Genomic DNA, 25,749 nt, shown 5'->3' with positions numbered 1-25,749 from the left:
GCCATTAGTCCCAACCAGAAGATTCTTATTTCAGCCTCTAAGACAGTTTTACTCTCTTAAGAGGATGCCTCCCACGACTCAAATGCCCAATGGCCCTTTCCATTGTCATCAATGTGATTCCACCAACATAGTCCAATCATTACTCTGCCGGTGACATTCTTCACTGCGCAAAAGCCACCTGACAAAGAGATCATTGTCACCACACAGGCAAGAAAGCTACTTCTGGGCAGTTCATGGAGAAAATAGATGGCGATTGCACTGACTCAAAATAATTAAAGAAAGAGTGATGCCACTGGATGTCTGAGTTTAGATTTCCTTGGTCTATTAGTTGTCTACCCTTCTAAATCAAACAGTGAAATATCTTCAGTACAATCATCACTGTGCCTTCAGAGCCAGCCCCGGGCACCGCCACCCTCTCTGCAAGCGCTCAACTCCTCAGTTGTTTCTGGGAACTTTTTTGACACGTTTTGTGAGATATCTTTTGTTATTCCTATATTTACACCTATTTACATTACTCTCTTCAGGTGTGTCTGTGCTGAATCCTAAGGGATTGCCCCACATGATCCCCCAACCCAATAACTTACTACTTACGTATATATTGTCACCTAGTCAACCTATTACATTTTTTAAAACTGTCCTCAGTAATTATGTTTTCATTTCCAAAGTCTCTTTTTTGGTTATTGCTCCAAGAAACCTGTTACTTCATGCCTGATTATTCCTGTTTCATACATGCCTGATGTTGTTTTATGGATTTACTTCCCTTTTGCTATCTTAATAAGGTTACTATGTATACTAATTTTAAAGACCTTTTTATATTTTATTTTTTCATATGTTCTCAGTTGTGAAGTTCTCTTGATTGCTGTTAATGTTTTTAAGTTATTGTTGTTCTTGGATTGGTTAGCTATCTCTCATGGTGCTGCTGTTCCCCAAATCTTCAGTGATTCCTTCTTGTGCTGCCGTCTTTCCAGAAATAATGCCCCACCCCATGTGATGGGGTTATCAGGGCCTCCTGGAGCATGGCACCTGCCACAGCCTCACTGTGGGGGCTGTTCCTAATTGAGGCTATGGCTTCTTCTCTGCTTCTTCCTGAGGGATGTCTCTCCTTTCATATGACAGATGTCATAGTGCAAACATTAAAAGTGAAGTCTGTGGCATGTGGCGCCCTATGCTCTAGTTCTAAAAGCTGAGTGATCTTGAGGAAATCCATTACTCTCTGTGTACCTCAGGTTTCCTCACCTGTGAAAGGAGGTAGGTTAATAGCAGTGCTTACCTGATGGAGTCAGAGTGATGAATTAATGAGGCAACTGACATAAAATGCTTGACACCATTTCTGGGGCACAGGACATCCTTAGTAAATGATAACTGCTACTATTCCTTCACATCACATAAAAACGATTGTCTTGTTTTTAAGTGTAATTTGACATGGATTAACATAATTTTATCCTTTTTCATTTTCATTTTTGTTGGTATAGAGTAGGACGGGAAGATTTCACCTGTGCACATGTGCCACATTGAACAGAACTTTGAATGAGAATATGATAACTTTTACACTTTCATTTGACAATAACAGATGAAGGACTTAAAACCCAGCAGGTGACAGGGAGGCTTTCAGACAGGCCTTTCTTAGTCATAGATGATACAACCATTTCTCCTAACAAGGTGGTTTTTCTAAAGCACAACTGTGGCAGGAAAGCAGTGAAACCCTTCCCATAAAAAAAATTATAGCCATATTTTTTGATTAAAATTAATTATGAGTCAAGCACTCATGATTTATATTATTTCTGCCACATTTCTACAAGGTGCATGTTGGTGCATGTTATAACTTCCATTTATATACAATCAAAATAAGGTTCAGAGAAGTCAATGTCTTCTTGAAAGTCACACAGCTGAGAATAGTGAGAGGACAAATTAATTTGTGGATTATAAGGAGCAGGATGCAGAGAATCCAAGAGAAAGCAATTGATCTCAGAGTGGCAGGGATAGTCCAAGTACATCATATAATCTGGGTCTCAGGAGGCCTGGGTTGCTGGGAGAAAGCCACTGGTGGGCAACTCATCATGCAGTAGGGATCCATTCAAAAGCACCATTTGAGTTCCAGCTCTTCACCTGGCACCATTAGCATCAATAATAACCTACTGGGTTTCAGGCATGGTACAGTCATTTTCTCCTTTAATCGCCACTAAAACACTGCAATGAAATACTTATAACGCCGAGTTTAGAGACCAAAACTGAGCGTAGGTGGGTGCAATGACTTCCCCAACTCCTTAGTAAGCCCTCTTGGTCAGGGCAATTATACTTCCTCTCTCCCCATTTCCCATCTGAACACAGTGGTGAATCCTGTAGGTCCTCTGTGCAGAACAAAGGATATTAAAGTTGATGTGATGGCCTCAGGAACCCGCCCCCCATATTCTCCCCCAATCATAACCCTATCCTTTTTCCATAACCCACAACCCTCACTTCACCCCACAAAACAGATCCTTACTAAACTAAAACTACTGGCTCTCCTGGAAGAAGTCGGGAAAGGATTTCTTCTACTGGATTCAAGCCCATGAAAGTGCCAAAGTCCAGATTAGACTGAATTTGGGCTACATTTCGCCAGTTATATCAGTAAAAGCTTAGAATAGCCGGGCGCGGTGGCTCAGACCTGTAATCCCAGCATTTGGGAGGCCGAGGCGGGCGGATCACGAGGTCAGGAGATCGAGACCATCCTGTCTAACACAGTGAAACCCCATCTCTACTAAAAATACAAAAAATTAGCCAGGTGTGGTGGCGGGCGCCTGTAGTCCCAGCTACTCCAGAGGCTGAGGCAGGAGAATGGTGTGAACCTGGGAAGCGGAGCTTGTAGTGAGCGGAGATCGGGCCACTGCACTCCAGCCTGGGCGACAGAGCAAGACTCCGTCTAAAAAAAAAAAAAAAGGTTACAATAAAGAATCATTTCAAAAGCAGACCTGTTTCCTCTCCAACATCAAGAGGGTCCTTGTGATCCCTCCTGCTGCCCCCTGCTGAATAGCACTTGGTTGAGGCTGGTGCAGAATGAAGCAACAAGCCAACCACATCCTACGGTCTTAAGATGGAGAGTTTAGGGCACAGATCACAACCACAGAACTTCTTGACCCAAGACCCTCAGCTGGCAAATCACCAAGAAGACCTGAAGATGGGGAAGGCGGCCATGTGGAGAGAACACAGGCCTCAGTTGAGGAGGAAGCATTATTTTTGCTCAGCCTGTCTGGTTCTCCTGAAAATGGAGCACGAGTAACTCTGTGCTTTGTAGCTGCCTGCTGTGTCTGATTTCTATGTTACAATCTAAAAGCAAGTTACTGTCCCAATCCATCATAGCCACTTCCTCTTGAATCGAGGGAGGCGGGGCTTGTCTTCTGTCCTCAGAGCAGAGCCTGACATCTCCCCACCACAGACGTTTGAACAGAGCAGGCTCCTGAGGTCTCCAGGATGCCTGTCACAGCCTCCTGGCCCCACCCTCCTGGTCCTTTCCTGCTGCTGACTCTACTGCTGGGACTCACAGGTAAGCATTGCCTTGGGCTAGAACACTTTCTCTCTGCTGCCGTGGCAATGCCCTGCCCCTGGACCTTTGGGGATTCCAGACAACCACAAGTGCTGCCAAGGAAGGCCAAAGATGGGGCCTCAGAGCAGGAAATCAGGGAGCTGAGCACTTTCTCTGTGGATCAGCGACTGGCTATCAGGGGCAGCTGGCTACCAGAGTCACAGGATGATTGAATCACCACCACCACAATTACTTACATTTTGATCTATTTCATTTGACTAACACAGAACAATCATTATTTATATCCTTACCAGTCTTGAGACGCTGGGGCCAAACAACCTACCCAAGGACAGAGCAAGCTCAGAGACAGCCTGAGAGGGCTGTGTGACTCCAGACCCAGCCTTCTGTATTCAACACCCAGAGGAAGTGAAGTCTGAAATGGTGCCTTCTTGAGTTGGGCAGAGGTGCAGTGTTTCCCAAGGATGTTCAGCCACCGTCCTCCCTAAGGGTGCTCCTTACATTGTCCTGTGCTCCCCCGTGATCCTTCCTCCCCTGTGACTTGAGTCTTACCACCCATTTTTCAGTCGCCTCTTCCTCTTTAAGAAGTTCTGCATTTGCTGCTTATTGGGGCCTATATTCCTTTCCTAGGGCTTCCGTAGTAAAGAACCACAGACTGGGTGGCTGAAACTAGACATTTACTTCCTTGCAGTTATGGAGGCCAAAGTCCAAGATCAAAGCGTCGGCAGGATTAGTTTCTACTGAGGTCTTTCTCCTTGGCTTGTAGAAGACATCTCCTTCCTGTGTCTCAACCCATGGTCTTCCCTCTGTGTGTGTGTCTGTATCCTCATCTCCTCTTCTTATGAGACCGTCACTCATATTGGATTAAGGCCCACCCCAATGACTTCATTTAACTGAATTGCTTCTTAAAAACTCTGTCTCCAAATACAGTCACATTCTGAGGTGCTAGGGTTGGAGCTTCAACACATGCATTTTAGGGGACACATTCTGCCCATAACAGATACCAACACACACACACACGTGTGCAGTGGTCCCCAATCTTTTTGGCACCTGGGACTGGTTTCATGGAGGATAATTTTTGCAAGGACCTAGAGTGGGTGGGTGGGGTGAACAACGGTTTTGGGATGAGACTGTCCCACCTCAGATCATTAGGGATTAGTTAGATTCTGATAAGGAGCACACAACCTAGATCCTTCACATGCACAGTTCACAATAGGGTTGACACTCCTATGAGAACCTAATGCTGCTGCTGATGTGACAGGAGGCAGAGCTCAGGCAATAATGCTCACATAGTGGCTGCTCACCTCCTGCTGTGCAGCCCAGTTCATAACAGGCCACAGACCTGTACCCAACCACAGCCTGGGGGTTAGAGATCCCTGCATGTATACCTATAAGTGATTATAAATGTGTACACACACACATGAGATTTCATTTTTTATCAGTTTCTCCAACTTTAATTTCAATTAAAGCTTAAGAAAATGTTTTTTATTTTGATTTGAGAAAAGTACACTTCTCATGTACAACATATTATGACATGTGTACATTTCTGGATGACTACAGCTAATTAACATATGCATAATCTTACATACTGACAATTTTTATGGTGAGAACTCCTAAAATTTATGCACTTAGCAATTTGGAAGGATATAAATCATCTTATTAACTATAGACTCCATATTATACAGTAGATATCTGGAGCTAATTTTTCCTATCTGAAAAAAAATTGTGTGTCCTTTGACTAATACTTACCCAACTGCACCCCTTGTCTAGCCCTGGTAACCACCATTCTACTCTAGTTCTTTGAGTTCAACTTTTTTAGATTCCATATATGAGAGAGATCATGCGGTGTTTGTCTTTCTGTGCCTGGCTTGTTTCACTTAGCATAATACCGTCCCGGTTCACTCATATTGTTGTAAATGACAGAATTTCCTTCTTTTGTACAACTGATTAGAATTCCACTGTGTATGTATGTAGACCACATTTTCTTTATCCATTTATCTGTTGATACACGCCTAGGTTGATTCCATATCTTGGCTATTGTAAATAATGCTGCAATGGACATGGGAGTGCAGATATCTCTGTGACATGCGGACGTCATTTCCCTTGGATATACGCTCAGTAGTGAGATTGCTGGATCATATGATAATTCTATTTTTAAATTTTTGAGGACACTTCATACTGTTTTCACTAATGAATGGCCTAATTTTCATTCCCACCAACTGTGTGTAAGGGTTTCCTGTTCTCCACATACTCTCCAACACTAGTTATCATCTTTTTAATAATAATCATTCTAACAAGTGTGAGATGATAGATCACTGTGGTTTTAATTTGCATTTATCTTAAGAATGGTGAGGTTGGATATTATTTATATGTTGACTGGCCATTTTAATGTATTCTTTTGAGAAATGACTATTTGGCTCATGTTTTACTTCGGTTGTTTTCTTATGATTGAGTTGTTTGACTTCCTTACATATTTTGCATATTAACTCTTCATCACATGTATGGTTTGAAAATATCTTCTCCCATTTTGTAGGTTGTCTCTTTACTCTGTTGATTGTTTCCTTGGCTGTGTAGAAACTTTTTAGTTTGTTGTAGTGCCATTTATTTATTTCTGCTTTTGTTGCCTGTGTTTTGGGGGTCGTATCCAAAAATTCATTGCCCAGACCAACATCATGGAACTTTTCTTCTAGTACTTTTACAGTTTCAGATCTTACATTGAAGTCTTTAATACATTTTGAGTTGATTTTTGTATGTGGCATGAGACGGAGGTCTAATTTCATTTCTCTATACCTGGATATTCAGGTTTCCCAACACCCCTTTTTGAAGAGACTGACCTTTCCCCATTGTGTCTTCTTGACCTTTTTGTCAAAAGTCAATTGAGTGCAAATGTGTGAATTTATTGCTGGGCTCTCTGGTCTGATCCATTGGTCTATGTGTCTCTTTTTGTGCCAATGTCCTGCTGTTTTGATTACTATGGCACTCTAGAAGATTTTGAAATCAAGCTGTGTGATGCCTCTAGCTTTGTTCTTTTTGCTAAAACTTGCCTTAGCTATTCATGGTTTTCTATGGCTAATATGAACTTAAGGATTGTTTGGTCCATTTCTGTGGAATTTCATTGAAATTTTACTGGTATTGAATTGAATCTGTGGATCTCTTTGGGTAGTATGAACATTTTACAATAGTAATTCTCCAATCCACAAACATGGGTATCTTTCTGTTATTTGTTTTCTATTTTTTTTAATCTGGGTTTTATAGTTATTCAGTATGCAGGTATTTCAGTTCCTTGATTGTTTATTCCTAGCTATCTTACCCTTTTTGGTAACAATTGTAAATAAAATTGTTTTACTGATTTCTTTTCCCAATAATTTTCTATAAGTGTATGAAACTACTGATTTTTACTCATTGATTTCATATGTTATATCTGTGGCCTGTTTGTTTGTTGATTTAAAAAGTTTTTAGAGATTTTAGGGTTTTCTCTATGTAAGACAGTGCCATATGCAAACAGGGATAATTTATCTTCTTCCTTTTTGATTTGAATGACTTTTATTTACTTCTTTTGTGCAATTATTCTGGATAGAACTTCTGATACTATATGTTGAATAGAGATCTTGAGAGTGGACATCTCTGTCTTGTTCCTGATCTTAGAGTAAAAGCTGACAACTTTTCACCGTTGGGTATGATGTTTGCTATGGATATGTCCTGTATGGCCTTTATTGTGTTGAGGAACATTTATTTGATATCTAATTTCTTGAGAGTTTTTATCATTAAAAAATGTTAAATATTGTCAAATGCTTTCTTTGCCTGTGTTGTATGGTCATATGGTTTTTGTCCCTTGTTCTGTCGAAATAGTGTATCACATTTAGAGATTTATGAATGTTGTACCATCCTTGAATTCCTGGGATAAATCTAACTTGATCATGTGGAAACATAGAGCAGTAGTAGTAGTAGTAGTAGTAGTAGTAGTAGTAGTAGTAGTAAGACTTCCCTTCTTACTGTAATCTTCAACTCATTTTTTAGTCTACAGGAAAGCACATTAAAGAGATGTTTGATTTTCTCTGTTGCCCAGTCATTCTCCCTCCTTTCTACCTCAGTCACCTTACCCCTGAAAATCCCCCAATCTGTTAAGCTAAGCAACAGGTAAGCAGACTTCTTAGTAAAATACACTTTCCCTCAAAACAGAACTTTTGCACATTCCTCTCTTGGAGTTTGCTCTTCCATTAATGGTAGGGGTGAAGAAGAAAGAAGGGGATAAAAGTAACAGAGAATCATGCCTATATTATCTATATCTATCATTATATTCATATCCATGTCCATATCCATATCATCACCTAATGTCCATTGAAGCCTCCAAGCCTCAGGAAATCTACCAAGTAATAACTTTACAATTTTTGAATACCCACCATGAGCCAGATACTGTGGGAAATCGCTTACATTTCTGACCTCAGGTAACCATTATATCCAAGTTCCAAGTTCACCCTCCAACACAAATAAGGAAACAGAAGCACAAAGTGCTCCTAGGTTACTCATTGGTAACTGGTAGAGCTACGATTTGAACTCAGGCACTTTGACTCTAGAGATCACAGGTTTCACCATTGCTCTTCTCAAACACTTTTGGTCTTGATCTTATTCCATGAAATTTCTGCAGGTGCTGCTCATGAGGGCGAGAAGGTGATGTGGTGTGAAAAGGGTTTGTGGTTTTCTTCTCCTTGACTCTTCTGATTTCTGCGTGTATACAACTCAATATTTTTTCACCAATTCACCCACATGGGAAACACATTTTCTGGCAAATTTCATAAAAGCAATTCACTTAAAATATAATATTTAGTCTCCTGGGAAAATGTTCCACTGAGCAATTCGCACATTATACACATATTTAACGAATACCTACTATGTGCTAGGACCTAACAAAGAACATTGTTGAATGAAAAAGAAAAAGTATGTGCCCTTTTATTGCTTGTCTCCACTGGGGAGAATGACAGTAATCAATATACATGATAAATAGACAAATAAAATAGCATATTAGACAGCGATAAGTGAAAATAAAGCATGTGTATATGACTTTTATTATTTTATAGAAGTTTCATATATTCATTTTATGGATGGTTTTTGTCATAAAAAGATCTCCAAATTTGTCAAATGGTCTTCAGTATCAAATGAGTTAATCATGCATTTCTTCTCTTTCTTCTATAAATATGATATATTACATTGTTGGTCATTTGTGCATGGAAACATCCTTGTATTCCAGAAATAAATATCACTTGCTTGTATTGTATAATTCTTCTAATATGATGCTCAATTCAATTTGCTAGTATTTGGTTGAGGATTGTTGCATCAACAAACCAAGTAGTAATAATGTCAACTGTCAACAGAAAAGCTGTGCAGCTGTACCTGGCAGTGATTTTAATTTTGTGTTGTAGTGGAAGTTTAAATTTCAATGGGTGTCATTTCAGATGAGCAGAGCCTGGCCTGTGGGACAATTTATGATTAATGATTTGCAACAGGAGAATATTATCCTTAAATCTGGACTCCAAGTCAGGAGATTCTAGTAGGTAACCAGTCAGTTGTTTTAATGGAGTATAGCATAGGCCACAAAAGAACATTATTTTAGCATCAAGGCCCTGAGGAAATATATAGCCATCATGAGTGGTCTAGAGACTCCAAGAGGCATGAAAGACATCGCCGAAGACTCCACAGAGAAGAGATATTTCTGTTTGTTAATTCATTTAAAGACACTAACAGGAGTACCCGTTGATTTTAATTTGTAAGTAAAATTTGTAAATATATTGCCACGGGCATCCCAAAAAAAACTTACAGATGCTGGATTATGTGACATTAATATGCATATCACATGAATCTTCTTTGAAGAGGTGTTACCAATGTTATATCTACTTGTGCTCCTGAAGAAAGGTGGATGTCATTATTGATACTGGAACAGGATCCTTGCTTCAGGATGGAGAGCCATGGCAGCACTCCAAAAGGCAACACAAAGCTGTACATAGCATAGTACAAGAAAGTCATCAGGGTAAAAAGCCTTCTCAAATTGTGGAGCCAATCAGAGTAGCAATTCTGTAAGTCATGAGGAGTCAAAGGCATTTCCTACGAACTTTCCACCTGAGTTTAGAATTATCCCATCCTCATTGCCATTACTATTGAAAATGTTAAAGTGACTCCTGCTGGTTGAATCTTGGAGGATCACTCTAGCATGGCCATGAAAAGTTCATATGAAGAGGCATATTCACAGTTCCTAGAGAAGGGAGAAGGGCAGGCCATGAAGGAAGCCATGTGCAAGGAGCTCCCAAGGAGTAGGCTCAATCAAGCAGATGGGTAGGCAAGAGAGATGGGATTCCTGGGCAAGTGCCTTTACTGGGAGTCAAGGTGAGGGACACAAGCAAAAACCATGATAGATTTTACTAGAGTGTTTCAATGTCACTAGGTCACAGTAGGGGAGGACAAAAAGAGGAATTGTGGCAGGGACCAGCTTTAAAATACTGGTTACCTGGTCACCTGGGCAGGGTGCTCGCAGCTTGTTTGTGGGATATTGAAGCATGATTCTTTAAAAATGTACACATAACTGGACATCTTTATTTCTTCATACAACTTTGAGTTACCGTGCAGCATCCTTTCATTTCTACCTGAAGCACTCCCTTTAGTATTTCCTGTAGGTAAGGTTTAGTGGTCATGAACTCTGTTAGCTTTTGTTTATCTGAGAATATCTTAATTTATCCCTTGTATCTGAAGGACACTTTGCTGGGTATAGAATTCATGATTGATATGTTTTTCCTCTTTTGACGTTTTGAACTTACCATCCCTCTATCTTCTGGACTTCAGTGCTTTGTATAAGAGCTCAGCGGAATATCTTATTGAGGGTCTCTTGTATGCAAGGAATCGCTTCTGTCCTGCTGCTTTAAGGATTCTCTCTTTGACTTTAGTTTTCAACAGGTGGGTTATAATGTGTCTTAGTGTGGGTCTCTGAGTTTATTTTTTAGTTCAACTTCTGTTTTTTCTGTCTTAAATTCGTAGATTCCTGTATTTTATCAAGTTTGTGAAGATTTTTGTCCACTGTGTCTTCAAATAATCTTCTATTCCTTTCTCTCTTTCTCTTTTTTCTCCCTGGAACTCTAGTAAGGTGTATGTTGATACATTTGATAATGTCTCACAATTCCCTTAGATTCTGTGCTCTAGACTTTATTCCATTTTCCACCCATACCTCAGTCTCAATAATTTCAATTATTCCATCCTCCAGTTTTCTGATTATTCTTCCACTTGCTTATACCCATTAGGGAACTCCTCTAGTGAATTTTTAGTTATTATACTTTCAATTCCTAAGTTTGTTTCATTTCTTCATATAATTTCTCTTTCTTTACATTCTCATTTTGTTAAGACATTTATATTCCTTTAGTTCTTCATCAATTATTTCCTTTACCTCTCAGCATTTTTAAGACAGTGATTTTAACATGTGGGTTTAGTATCAGGGTGGAGCTAATACATCACAAGGGTGCTTATGAGAAGGAGGAAGGAGATTAATTCTTGGAGAAGGACATTGAAACATCCTTGTATTCCAGGATGTTTGCATGTGAAGATGCAAGCAAGAGGTTAGAGTGGTGGGAATATGTAACTGTGAGAAAGGAATATGAGAAAACTCTAGAATTTGGAAAGGCCTCCAGAAGACACATAGCTCTGCTGAAAGCTCTTTAAAAATTGTCGAAATGGAAGGTATAAAACATGATGCCTTCATATACATATACATATACGTAGTGAAATGATTATTAAAGTTAAGCAAATGGACACATCCATCATCTCCCATAGTTATGCTGCATGTGTTTTATGTCAACAGCACCTAAAATATGCTTTTGAAGCAAAAATACTGAATTCAATACAACATTATTAACTAAAACCCACAGATTGCAAATTTATTCTCTGGACTTCTTTGTCAGACTTACTGCAATTTTGTATCTTTTGACTTCCCCATCACCTCCCCCAAGTTCACCTGTAGTCACCACTGTTTCATTCTCTATCTTTATGTATTTGACTTTTATTATTTCTTCTTGATTGTACCCCAGTAACACTATTTTGGACTTCTAACCTCCAGAACTATAAAATGTTACATTTTTTTAAGACACTAAGTTTTGGTAATTTGTCACATCAGCATTAGGAAACTTACCTAACATGATTGTGCTATGGGTGAAAAATTACCAGGGACTTAAAACAATGTTGTATTTCCACTGGAAGCTACGTACTCAGTGTGTATTGGCAGTTCTGCATGCAATGGTCATTCACACATCCAGGCAATGGAGCAGGCCCCATCAGAGCCCTGTGGGTCTCTGGAAGGGAGAAATTGATCCATAAAGGCTCTTGCAGTTGAATGCACAACCCACAAATTATACCCATCACTTCTGCTCAAAACTCAAGGGTCTAAAGAAGTCACAGGGCCCCACCCAATCCAGTGATACAAAAAGTGCCACACTCCATGTAGCCACAGTTGGAGGCCATATTTGGCAAAACATGGCACTTTCAAGGAGGGCTCAATAGTTCTACTCAGGTCCTCAACCCAAAGCTCTACATTGAAATTGAACCTCTTGGCCAGGCGCAGTGGCTTACACCTATAATCTCAACAGTTTGGAAGGCCAAGGCAGATGGATTGCTTGAGCCCAAGAGTTAGAGACCAGTCTGGGCAACATGGTGAAACTGTGTCTCTACAAAAAATACAATAATTGTCCAGGTATGGTGGAACGCACCTGTAGTCCCAGCTACTTGGGAGGCCAAGGTGAAAGGATCACTTGAGCCTGGGAGGTTGAGGCTACAGTGAGCTGTGATTGAGCCACTGCACCCCAGCCTGGGCAGCAGACACAGCAAGACCCTGTCTCAAAAAGAAAGGAAAGGAAAAGAAAAGAAAGCAAACAGAAAGAGGAAAAGAAAATAAGGAAAAGGAAAGTGAACCTCTCTGTGCCTCAGTGTCCTCGCTTGTATTACAGTCTTATGTTACAGGCCAGTTGTTCAGCTTAAATGAGATAATGCATGTAGTGGGCTGAGCTCAAGACCTGCTCCTAGTGTACACCCAGTCAATGAAAGTCATTGATAAACACTTGGGGAAACACACAGGATCACATAAGGATGAAAAAATGACTGCTTTGTGCTCCTTTCCAGGAAGGTTGTGTGAGGAGGAGCTGCAGGTGATTCAGCCTGAGAAGTCTGTGTCAGTCACAGCAGGAGAGTCGGCCACTCTGAACTGCACTGTGACCTCCCTGATCCCTGTGGGGCCCATCCAGTGGTTCAGAGGAGCTGGACCAGGCCGGGAATTAATCTACAATCTGAAAGAAGGCCCCTGCCCCCGGGTAACACCTGTTTTAGACCGCACAAAGAGAAACAACATGGACTTTTCCATCCGCATCAGTAACATCACCCCAGCAGATGCCGGCACCTACTACTGTGTGAAGTTCCGGAAAGGGAACCCCGATGTGGAGTTGAAGTCTGGAGCAGGAACTGAGCTGTCTGTGCGTGGTGAGTACAGTGCGGGCCTCCTTTGTCCCCTGGTGTGTGACAATAAGTCAATAATTACATTATCCATTCTTAGAGCAATAATCAGGTGTGGGGGTGGCTGCTCATTTTCATGATCTGATGTCACCCCTTCTCCGGATCACATGAGTTGAGGCTTGGAGATGTCATGGTAGTCATTTGAGGCTTCATGGCTTGTAAATGATGGAAAAGACAGCATCTCCAGTCTGTGGCTCTATAGCTCTTGTCTTTCCAAAGCTGACGCAGCCCTTTGATTTCACAGATGAGGGAACTGACAATTTGAGTTACTTGCCCAGGCACAGGTCTGGACCTTGCCTTCTGCCTCCAGAGAAGGCTTCCCCTTGAGGGTGGCTGAGTCTCTTCTTTATGCAGCAGGCACTCACTGAGACCCCACTGTGCACCAAGCTCTGCCCTGGATGCTGTGCAAAGAGCAGTGAATGAAACAATCCAAAGCACTTCCCCACCAAGCTTACATTCTCTTCCCTTCTAATGAGGAGAAATCCATCTAGGGCATGGAGAGGGTAAATCGTGTTTTTTTTCTTTTTTTAATTTAATCTTCAGAAACACCCTATGGGGAAGATTCCTGGGAGGCACATTCACTGTTGAATCTGATGGCCTGGTGGGAGGAGATGCCAATAAGTTTGGCATTTGCTGTGGGTCCATTTGGGAAACCCTTGTGTGATTTGGGGACTGAGTCACACAGTCACCATGGGCTTCTGAGCAGAGCTGCATCATCTTAGAATGTCCCTCACCTCAGGAAAGAGGTCCCACACGTGGGTAATTTAGGGGTTCCCCCATATAAGGCAGCAACAATGCTTATTTGGGGTTTCCTGCCAGAGGCTCAAGAGCCTCGTCCTAACACCTGAATTCTGGAATGTCAGCACAGGAGGGATCTTTAGACCATCCAGCCCAACCCCCTTTACAGATGGGGGACTGAAGTCAAGACATGACAGGGGCCTTGTCCATGGTCACAGGGCCACTTAGTGACAGAATTGGAGCAAGAGTCCATGTCTGAATCGAGGCAGTCTCCTTCCTTCCCCAGTGTTGGACGCTGTCTCCATAGAAGAGCCGGGTGCATCATAGGTGCTCGATAAAAGCTCCTCAAACAGAACCACAGGTCAGAGAGCCAGCATTTCTCTTTTCATCAGTTTCCCACAGGTTCACAATGCACCTCACATGCAGACACTAAAGCTCATTGGTGATTGGAAAACTTCTCCCAAACATACACCCTATCACTACATAGCGAGATTCCATATGAGGACATAGAGACCTGTTCCAGTTTCTTTACAGCTGAAATATACTCTAATCTATGGAAATATCAAATTTTATTTTACAGTCTTCTGTTGATGGATATGTAAGTTATTCCCACCTTAGCCACTAAAACAATCATGCAGTTGATGACCTTGTACATGTGTCACCCTACTCAGGCGGGAGACACCCACTGGAAGTGGCATTCTTAGGTCAGAGGATAGTGTGTTTTCATATTTGAGACTATTGCCCAATTTCCCTCCTAGATGACATAGCAATCAGAGATTACAGGCATAGGCCACCACGCCTGACTAATTTTGTATTTTGTAGAGACAGGGTTTCTCCATGTTGTTCAGGCTGGTCTCGAACTCCCAACCTCAGGTGATCCGCCCACCTCAGCCTCCCAAAGTGCTGGGATTACAGGCATCAGCCACCATGTTCGCCCTACTTCAAACATTTTTAAGACAGTGGTTTTAACATCTGGCTCTGGCATCAGGGTGGACACAACATATAAGAAATGTCCTTACAAGAAAGAGGAAGGAGATTAATTATTGCAGAAGGACTTGTGAGGATGCAAGCAAGAGGTTAGAGTGATGGGAAGATGTAACTGTGAGAAAGGAATGTGGGCAGCCTCTGGAATTTGGAAAGGCAAAAAACAGAACCTCCAGAAGACACATAGCTTTACTAACAGCTTTTTTAAAAAACGTGTATATGTAAAGCATAAAACATGATGCTTTCATGTACATTGCCTAGTAATGTCTGAAATCAGCTCCTCGTAACCCTTCAACTTAGACAGGGAAGGTGACTTTATCCTGATTGTGCAGACAATATTGGCAAAGACACTGAAGTTTCCAGGTGGTGCCTCCCCAGCCCAGGCAGTCACAGCCAGTGGTGGCTCAGGTGTAACTCAGATCTGCTAACTCCTAGTAAAGTGCTCACTCCTCTTTGCCATGCTCTCAGCCTAAATGATGAGTTAGATGAGAAAGGAGGGAGGCGGGGAAGGGGGCCAGAGAGCAGTGGCTGTGCCAGAGTTTCCTTGTAACCAGTGCTATGAGGGAGGAGCCATTTGCTACCTCCTTTAAAGATGAGGACACTGAGGATCAGAGAGGAGACCTGACTTGGGACCAGGTCAGTGAGGCAAGGCTGGAACCCTCAGTCTGACTCACAGCCCTTGTCTCTGCAACACTCAGCTGTGGTTTTTCAAATGTGGAGAAATGCTCCAACCTTCTCTTTCTAAACTCTTGCATTGTTCAGTTCTACAGCACAAAGTATTAAAAACAAACCAATAACCCTGTAGGGATAGGAGGGGTTGGCTTTACACTCCCATCAGAAAGGTCCTGCATGTGTCCCATCATATGCCAAGCTGGTTCCTAAAGCACAGGTCTCAGCATACATGAAGCATTTAGGACTCTCCCCTCAGGTTATGCTGTTTCTCCTTCACTCAGCAGCATCCATTGAACAGAGTCAAGCCTCCTGAAGCCCAGCAGAGCATATATCTGCCCGCTCATGGCGCTGAGGACTAAGGATGAGGAGATGAGGCATTTCCTAGAGAGTGTTTGGGGACCATGTGAGCAAGAGTTTAGATTCTCCCCTCTGGCTGTCAGGAGCCCACTGTCTTTTGTTTATGGCTGCAGCGAAAGCAGGCCTGGGCACCCAGAAAGGAGACTTCTCCCTAACATTACATGACGTTTAGAATCTCAAGGGGACAATTGAGGTGGCTGTCAGTGTTGGGGCTCAAGAACCTAAAACACTTGCTCTATTGATGGACATAACTGCTTGGTGGGACACAGGAAATGCCCACTGGGACACATGGAGGATGAGGAGACAGTGCCTTCATTTTGTTCAGCCTCAGTTTCCTCATCTGTAGAATGGAGACAATCAAGGACTCCTTTAGGAAAGTGGAAAGTATTTAAGGTTCTCTCTGTAAATCACCTAGCACACTGTAGGCACCCCCAAAGTGAGGTGTTATTTCAAGATCATGTAATCTTGAGCCAGTCTTGCCTTCCATTGAGTCCTTGGGTTCCCCATCGGTGCGATGCTGATTATCATGGCCCCGTTCTGGGTTCTGTGAGGATTGCAGAGGATGTGCACAGAGCCCCAGTGGTGGTGGTGTTCAGGTTATTACTGAGCTTCTGCAGAACGATGGTTAGGAGAGCACGGGCAGTATCCCAGCTGCCTGGGCCTCTTCCCGGCTCTGACTCTTCCTGGCTCTGCCACCTAGGACAAGACACTTTGCCCCCATAGGCCTCGATGTCCTCACCCTTTGATGGTAACGCTGACCTCACAGACTGGGCAGGGTCTGAAGGAGTGAAATCGTGTTAAATGCTTAGGGCATCAATGAGCACACAATAAATGCTCAATAAATGTGTGCTGTGTTAGGGTGAAGCTGTGTGACCTCAGACAGGTCAGGGCATCACTAGGCCCCAAGTATAAATGGGGTTTGGGTTGGGGTCCAGTGGCTTTCAACCTTGACTGCTCATTACAATCACTGGGAAAACTATCAAAAAAAAAAGTTAACAAAGCTGGACCCAGGATCCCCCTAAAAATGCCAGTTTAATTGGTCTAACGTGGGCCTGGCATCTAAAGTTCTGAATGGCTCCAGAAGATTCTCACACACAGCCCCCTAGCAAAAGCGGTGCCCCAGGCTTTGGGGCTTTGAGAACAGCTTTTTGGGCCATGGGTGCTTCAAAACAGACATGCTGGGAACATTCAGGGAGGCCCCAGAAGCCTGGACAGGACCCCTCCCATGCTACTGGCCTCAGGACCCAAGATAGGAGACTGGGACAAAGCCTTGCTCAGACGCAGCCTCAGTGCTGGGGAACCTTCTGTCTTGAAAACGTTTGTATCTAAGCAGGTGCTGGAGTCCCAGCAAATCCTCACTTCTCCGCCCCAGAAGCCTCCCTCCCTCAGCACTCCCAGATGTCACTGAGGTATCTTTTCCCTCCTTCTTCCAAAATGCTTCCAGCTTCACCTGTGATCTTACTTGAAAGCCAGTTCACCAAACATGGTGGTTGCTGCTCCTTTTATCATTTGGGTTTTTCTGGCAGCTGCAGTGAGTAGGGTTTGAGCCTTTCCTTGGTGTTTCTGCTCCTCTTTGTTCTGTTGCCTGAAGAACAGCTATGCAGCTCCAGAAGCAGTAATGACCAAACCTCATGATTACAGTCACAGGGGTTATTTATTAAGCACCTACTACATGCCAGGTTATGCACTTGCATTTACCCTCGCTTGTCTTCCCAGGGTGGGGTTTCTATCTACTTTTGGTCCTTGGCCAGCAAGGATCCTCTCAGAGTCTTGCCTTACACAAGGGCTCACATGAGCACTCCCTCTAAGAAATGGAGGGAGGATTAAAGTGCTGAGAGGTACAGAGGGAGCAGCCAGCATCAGGTGGCCAAGAAGCCCTCAATAAATCGGAACAGCCTCTCAGCCCTCTAGGGACACCCATTTGCCGGTATCTCAAAGAGTTGACATCTTCAAGTGACACCCTTCTTACTGTGCTCTCAAAATATTTCATGCATATTAGGGAGCAAGATAATATTAGCAAAGGCAAACATGTGTAATATGTGTTTTCTAAGACGACGGCAGAAGGTTCAAGGTAACAATTAGCAATTTGCAGACACCCTTAAAACTCATCTACAGGGAGAAACCGCCTCATTGTTCTGATTCTCCAGTGTGTTTGCTTTCAGGGCCCAGAATTGGTTTCTGCCTGTTGGTGTGGCCTGGGTCTTTGTCCCTTGTAATTAATTAATGATGAAAAAATTAATCAGCTTTGGCTTTCTTAGTACTCAGTGATCCTTGTTTTTGACCCAAACCTGACCTAACTGAAGATACAGATTCCAAAAACAAATTTCCTATTTTCAAATGTAGGACTTGCAGCAGGTTAGAGCTACTAACAACAACAACAACGATGATGGTTAGGAAGGCCAAAGGAAAGAGCATTTATTGGAAAAATAAAGAGGTGCAATTTGAATACACTGAGTCAGTAGAACCCTGAATAGTGTCCGGTATGGAAATGCAGGAAAGGTTTTTTATAGGGGGGTTTCACAAAATATTGTTTTCGGGAACAGTTCATTAGCTGATCAAAAATCCTAAACTGCAAACCTGTTCTCATTGGCTATTTAATTAAAGTACTCCAGGTGAGAGAGATCAAAATCCCACGGACACTGGCTTCAGTTAGTTGTTATCCAGGTCTACGGCAACGTACTATGGCTTGACCTTTAGCAGGTGTCATTCCAATGCTCTTACAAACTGTGGGTTCTACGTTAAAGCTTTATCCTTAATTAATGCCTTTTATTTGACAGAATGAAATATTTGTGAAAACAATAAAAATATGGAACGATTCATATTTGTATAATACCTAAAGAGAGACCTCTGTGTATCTGTAAAGTCTGGGTTAAAGATAGATCTGTGTTTAATTTTGAGAAGCATCTTCTGTGTTTGATCCAGAGCAGAACTGCTTCCATCACCCCATTTAATCCTGACGACATCCCAGGAAGTAGAAATGCCGTCCTCCTATTTTGCAGATGAGGAACTGGGTGTGTCAGGCCACCCCTCTCCTGGGCTAAGCAGCCTGGCTGCAGCTCTCATGGTGGTGCCACTTTGCCACTGTTCCTGACATTGGCTTCTATAAACGCCCTCTCTGAGGTTGGTGAGCTCTCCGGGGGAGGCTGGCTAGGACTAGTTATTAACAAGGAGGGAGACCAGTCAGTAATTTTGTTCCTATGCCAAGATTGGTGGAAGTCACCCTGTGTGGAGAGGACTTTGAACTCAGCCTGGACTTCCCTCTGGGACCTGCCCCTACTCACTGTCTGACCATGGGCTGGTTCTCACCTCTCAGAGCTGTTGTGGCCTGAGCTGTAAAATGAGAAAAGGAGACTGCCTTCCCGACATTATCAGAAAGATTAAAAACGAACGTCTCAGAAGGTTCTTAACGTGTCACACGCTTATCGCTAGTGATGGTATCTCAGTTATGTCTCCTGATTATCGATGCTCCTTTTGCAGCCAAACCCACTGCCCCTGTGGTATCGGGTCCCGCAGTGAGGGCCACACCTGAGCACACAGTGAGCTTCACCTGCGAGTCCCATGGCTTCTCTCCCAAAGACATCACCCTGAAATGGTTCAAAAATGGGAACGAGCTCTCAGACTTCCAGACCAGCGTGGACCCCGCAGGAAAGAGCGTGTCCTACAGCATCCGCAGCACAGCCAGGGTGGTGCTGACCCGCAGAGACGTTCACTCTCAAGTCATCTGCGAGGTGGCCCATGTCACCTTGCAGGGGGACCCTCTTCGTGGGACTGCCAACTTGTCTGAGGCCATCCGAGGTAGAAGACCCTCACACCCAGCCTAAGCCCACTTCTGGCTGCTAAGTCCACTCCCCTCTCCACAGGCTACTGCTCTAGATCTTGAATGGCCTGGAATCTAATCCCTGACGATGCTGCCCATCTGCCATGCACCTAGGTGTGCCGGTCACTTACTATCATTTTAATGGCAGCTGTGAGGGAGCCAGCAACCATGTGCCAAGCTCTGTGCTAGAGAGTTTCATTTATTTCACCAAGAGCAACTACAATTAGTGAGCAGCTACTAGGAGCCAAATCCCTATGTGCTTGGCGATTTCACTGATTTTGCTACTGTTCTTACATTCCAACTGTATGCCAGGGGTGGTGCTTGTAGATATCACTCATTCTTAGCCTAGTAGGAGCTACCAGTCCTTCAGCACCTACTGTATGCCAGGCACTGTGCTTAGTAATTTCACTCATATGCAAAGAGCACCCTCAATGTCTGAGCACGTGCTGCCTGCCTAGCACTGTCCTGGTGACGCCCTCACTGTGGTGGTGGGAGCTACATTATGGAGCCCTCCCTGTGATCTGTCTGTGCCACAAGGTCAGAGCTTCTGCCCTGTGCTGTTTCAGTTCCACCCTTCTTGGAGGTTACTCAACAGTCCATGAGGGCAGAGAACCAGGCGAACATCACCTGCCAGGTGAGCAAATTCTACCCCCAGAGACTCCTGCTGACTTGGTTGGAGAATGGAAATGTGTCCCAGACAGAAACAGCTTCGACCCTCACAGAGAACAAGGATGGTACCTACAACTGGACGAGCTGGCTCCTGGTGAACACCTGTGCCCACAGGAACGATGTGGTGCTCACCTGCCAGGTGGAGCATGATGGACAGCCAGCGGTCAGCAAAAGTCATACCCTGGAGATCTCAGCGCACCAGAAGGAGCAGGACTCAGACGTCACCCATGGTGTGGTTACTTCCCATTTTTAAATTTTGTCTTTTTCTTTAATGTTAAAAGTAGTATTCATGCTTGTCATAAAATAAGCTAGAAGTCTATAAATATAAAGTAAAATTTTAATGTCAGCTCCATGACCCCAAATCCTACACTCCTTGGGTCACTACTACTTGAAGGTTCAAGGTGACAATTGACAACTTGCAGACACCCTTAAAACCCATCTACAAGAGAAACTGTGCATCAAGAGTTTGATGCACACCTTGATCAATCTTTTGGCGTAAATATACATTAAAGGAAAAAGGAGAGAGGGACGCGATGCATTTGTTTATGAAGTCCTGTGTCTCGCCTTCTTCTGCATGTCTCATCAGTGCACCACCTTCCCCTTTACACTTTCTAACCTCTACCTTGTCTCTGTTTTATCCTAAACTTTTCCATCTGCATCTGTGACCTCACCCAGCAGTCTCCGGCATCTGCTGTATAAATTTCAGAAAGACAAGTGAAGCTGAAACCTGGAGCAGGCCCCCAGGTGACCTGGTCACAGCACAGGCCTCTTCTGTGTTCCGATGGTGATATTTGACAAACAATAATCCCAGTCACTCTACGCATGGACCATGTGCAAATTCCTGTTCATCTCTGATCTCCTTTCCTGCTTCAAACACCCAAAAGGGAAACCAGGACTCAGGAAGTGATGAGGGATGATGTTGAAGACTTCTGGCCATTACATCAGGTTATTGGTCCAAACTAATGATGGCAAATCTAGTCCCTGAAGACAGGCTCACTACCAGGCTATATTGGGAATTTGTGCTAATTAGAGAAACTCTCCCCTTCTGCTGGGCTTTGTCCCAAGGACCTGAATTTGGCCAGTGTTTACCCTCTCTATAACCAAAAAATGTCTTATTTCCCTCTCATATAATACCAGGAGGGGGACCCTCTCCTCTAGTCGAATGACAATCTTTGAGTGCTTTGACCCAAATGTCTCCTCCCACACCTCAGGGTCCCACAGCTTCCCCAACAGGGCCCTATGCCAGCATAGAAGCCATTGAAGCTGAGATTCATCTTCCTTTGTGATTCTGCTACTCTTCCAATGATGGCCGGGGCCCAATCTTCTATTCTTTCTGCCCTGAGGCGCCAGAAAATAGGAATAAGGACTCAGGTTCCTTCCAAAACAGTATGATGTTTGCATCATCTCCTGGTCAGTGCTGAGTCACTGATTTGTTCATGTCCCTGCCTGCTGGAAGAGTAAAGACAGGACATGGAGGAGAAAAAATGTCCCCCATCATCAGAGATGTGTGGAAGGTGCATAGTCACGCCCGCTGAAAACTTGCTCACGTGTGCACCTGCAGTTGCACATTGAGTGATCATGTGATCAAGGACATTTTTCACAAAACCAATGTCATTGTCCACTGACATTTTAAGCATTCAAATAACTAAATTTCATTAAATTATTAAAATAATTTCCTCATATCATCTAAAATGGAGTATACATTCAAATTTTACCAAAACTTTTCAGCTCCATTTCCCTGTGTATCAAATTTGGTTTTAATTTATCTTTAAATACTTATGTTTTCCTATGAAAGATCTGGGCCTCAGGAATATTTTGGGGTATTTTAAAATCATAGATTCAATTTCCTTAATAGTTTTGGGTTATTCACACTTTTCATTTCCTATTGAGTGAGTCCTGGTAAGTTGTGTTTTGCATAATTTTTGGTCCATTTTATCTAAGTTGTCACATTTATGTATGTAGAGTTGTTCACAATATCCTCTTATAACTAAATGGTATCTGCAGGGTCTGCAATGGTATCCCACGTTTCACCCTGATACTGAAAATGTGCCATTTCTCTTTTCTTTTTCTTCAGTCATGCTAGAGTTTTTTCCCATTTTATTGTTGTTTTCAAAAGATCGACTCTGTTTCAGTGGGTTTTTGTATTGTTTTTGTGTTTTCAGTTTCATTGATTATCTGTTCTGCTCTCTCTTTTTTTCTTTTTTTTATTAATTCCTATCACTCCTGCTTGCTTTAGGTTTACTTTGCCCTACTTTTTGTAGTTTCTTAAAGTGGGAGCTTATGTTTATTGACTTGAGACTTCCTCTTTTCTGTGTCCTCCCTTCATCACTTTCCATGGCTGGGGGCTGGTATTTGGGGGTTGGTTCCCTGGTATCTGGCTGCTGGGCTGTTCCTCAGTCCTCAGGTTCTTAACCTTGCTCTTCAACCTTGGAAGTTCTCCTATGCCTGCTCCTCATGATATTTCTTGGGTTCATAGTTGTACTTGTCAAGGTAGCACAGGATGAGATGATTCTGTACCATCTGGACAAGGTTGAGTTTTTCCTTAGACTTCCAACCACCCACTGGCGCTCAGACCAGGGCTGCCATTTTTGGGTGCTTTCAGTGTGTCTGACATAGCATCCTGGCTCATATAGTAAGTCTGGAAATGCATTTTAGGTTGTCTAGGCTGGCAGGCAAACTGCCTGATGCCTTCTGTGACATGCTGCGTCAGTGGCGTGGGAGCCTAGTGAGAGACTGTACACTAGGGTTAGGTGAGTGTTCCCTTTTGACTCACAGTCATTTTGCAGTTTGGCCTTCTCTCTTCAAGTAATATTTACAGCCTGGATTGTGTAGAATTTACTTTTCCTTTCTTGTTTCTTCTTTTGGCTTGGGGAGGATATTTATAGAGACAAGTAGCTATGCTACTGCAACTGTCCCCAGCAACTCCAAAGTTAACTGACAATCTTTGAGTGCTTTGACCCAAATGTCTCCTCCCACATCTCAGGGTCCCACAACTTCCCCATCAGGGCCCTACCCCAGCATAGCAGCCATTGAAACTGAGATTCATCCTCCACTATGATTCTGCTACTCTTCTACGATGCCCAGGACCGAATCCTCTATTCCTTCTGCCCTGTGGCTCCAAAAAATAAGAATCTACAGTGCTGCCAAGAAGTCCTCTGGCTTCAGCACTGAACCTTAACTCATGATCAATCACTCTTAGTTTCTCATTGTCTTTCTTCCAAGGATTCATGCCCAGCAACAGCTGACACCTTAGTTCTTATAAGGACCATTTCGCAATCTGTTTTCAAAAGGCTGAGGGCATTTTGAACCCCTTCCTGGGGTTACACCATCCCAGTTTACTGCCAGTGAAAGTGTTATCAATTGCAACACAAAAGCAAGTTAGGGCTTGTCCAGCCCCACTTACCACCAGCCCTGGGATCCTCCTTGCCAGCTGATGAGTAATCAGATTTCAAACTCATATTTTAGAGTCTGCTTTCCAGACCATTTCCCAAGGTCAGTTTCTCTGAGAGGCCAACTGGGAATGGATAAAGGAATGCAGGAAGCATCCTAGAGTGCTATCAGGGTCAACATGCCTCAGGGAATGAGGAAGCAGGAGTGTAGGAGGAGGGAGGTGCTGAGCCACAGTGCAGGCAGGACAAACACGGAGCTGCTCCTGCAGAGAGGCCAAAGGCTGGAGGGTCCTGTAGAGTTGTTTTAAATTGAGGGGAGGGGATAGCCCTTCATATCCCCAATGCAGTCTATCTCTCACATGGGCTCCCCGCTAGAAGGAGTAAATTTGGGCAGTGCAGCTCTCCTCAAGGGAGAGAAAGCCCCAGAGAGCCACCCAGCTGAGAACTGCCGGCCTGCAACACCCCAGCGGCCACAGATGCTGAGGTCTCCCTTCCTTCCTTAAGGACCAACCAGCACCATTTAATTTAAAAAAAAGAGAAAAAAATAATACCTTTGTTACTTTTAACAGCCAAAACCCCTTATTTAAAAAATGCAGAGTCCAAACATGTGCTTCCTTAGATCTGACTCTCTGTGTCCAAAAGAGAAATTTCAGATGACATCTGCACTAGGGTTGAGGTGGGGTAGATGATGTCTGAGGCCCTCCCAAGCATGAGGCCCTTTCCCTGACTCACCAGGGTCTTTTCCAGCCAACAGGTTTCATTAGTTCTTGTCCCTTGAGGGCTCCCTGAGATCATGAGAATATGGGGCCATCCAAATACCCCGGGGCTAAGAAGGGCAGCATGCAGCTCTCTCACTCTGAATCCATCCTCACACCACCTGCCCACCCTTTCCTAATCATTTTTATGACCCTGGGGTGTTGGACTTGTCTTGGACTCAGGAGTCACCCTGGGGGACATAATGATGGGCTCCCCTAGATTTGGATCCCACTAATCTCTGGGCACTCCCTAAACTCTCTGGCCTCAGTTTCCCCATCAGAATGGAATAATAATCCCTGCCTCACAGGCTTGTGAGGATCAAGTGAGGAACCCAGTTGCCGTATGTATGAACACCTGAGTACACACTCTCTCCACCTTTTCCCTCCAGGAGGATAAGCTGACAGCCTGGGACAGGGTGAGTGAGAATGAGGAGCCACTTTCCCTGGCCTTTGCTTTCGGCTGGAGTCAGGGAAGCCAGAGCAGGATGCAAGTTCAAAAGCCTCAGAGCACTGATGGGCCCAGGTAGCCTCAGATGGGGTAAGTGGAGGCCCTTGAGATGAGCTCCCAGGTGGCTCCTCTCATGGCTCCTCCTCTTCCCTGATTTCCAGGCCTGGCACTGGCTCCTACTGCTCCACTCCTCATAGCTCTCCTCCTGGGCCCCAAGGTGCTACTGGTGGTTGGTGTCTCTGCCGTCTACATTTGCTGGAAACAGAAGGCCTGACTGTAAGTGTGGGAGAGGGAGGACTGACCAAGGGATGCCGAGAAGGGCAAGGCCAGTGGGAGGGCCCAGCTCACTTGCCATGCAGCTTCAGGGTCAGTGGAGTTTACAGAAGGTGACAGGGCTCCTTTATGACACCTAAGAGTTTCAGGGAACCCTGTGTGGGACTCCCAACCCACAGGAGGTGTGCAGGAGTTGGGACGCTTCAAGGGGGTTCAAAGGTGTCCCCAGTGCCCTTGGAGTCTCATGGAAAAGGTGGACAGAGGGATCTAAGTGAGGGCCAACTGAGTGGGTGGTCCCTTCCAGGCCACTGCTGGGACTCCATGGGGCTAAAGGAATTCCCACTTGTAGAGTAATGTTGAGAACCCCCAGATGGGCTGCTCTGAGGGCTACTCCTGCTCTGATCCTCTGTGTGTCTGAGTGGAAGGGAGGGAGGAGGAGGCATCAGGACTTGGAAGGAGGGCTGAGCTGGCAGAGTCCTACCTGAGGCCTGCCTGTCCCCCGCAAACAGGCATCCCAAGAGACCAGCCCCAGAAACATAACAGACTCTCAAGAAGCATTTCTTGAATGATGAGCAGATGAATAAATGTGGATGTGTTTT

General features: G+C 43.9%; 1 protein-coding gene across 3 annotated transcripts in view; it reads left to right on the top strand.

The window, feature by feature from the left end:
* The first annotated feature begins 3,265 nt into the window (after nt 1-3,265).
* LOC103215800 (signal-regulatory protein beta-1-like) overlaps nt 3,266-25,749 on the top strand; it is a 28,781-nt gene continuing 6,297 nt past the window's right edge. The window contains exons 1-5 of one of the 3 annotated variants that reach the window (XM_073008839.1): nt 3,317-3,520; nt 12,662-13,015; nt 19,277-19,594; nt 20,183-20,515; nt 25,039-25,747. In XM_073008839.1, the coding sequence (XP_072864940.1) occupies nt 3,448-3,520; nt 12,662-13,015; nt 19,277-19,594; nt 20,183-20,515; nt 25,039-25,151 (1,191 nt within the window). In that variant the 5' untranslated portion in view covers nt 3,317-3,447 and the 3' untranslated portion in view covers nt 25,152-25,747. Of the gene's footprint in view, nt 3,521-12,661; nt 13,016-19,276; nt 19,595-20,182; nt 20,516-25,038; nt 25,748-25,749 lie in introns of those variants that run through there. The other 2 variants (XM_073008835.1, XM_073008844.1) reach the window with 2 other exon arrangements.

Source organism: Chlorocebus sabaeus, chromosome 2 (assembly GCF_047675955.1).
Source record: "Chlorocebus sabaeus isolate Y175 chromosome 2, mChlSab1.0.hap1, whole genome shotgun sequence".
NCBI classification, from domain to species: domain Eukaryota; kingdom Metazoa; phylum Chordata; class Mammalia; order Primates; family Cercopithecidae; genus Chlorocebus; species Chlorocebus sabaeus.
Note: the sequence above shows the minus strand (reverse complement) of the source record. Positions and strands in the feature narration are given on the sequence as shown.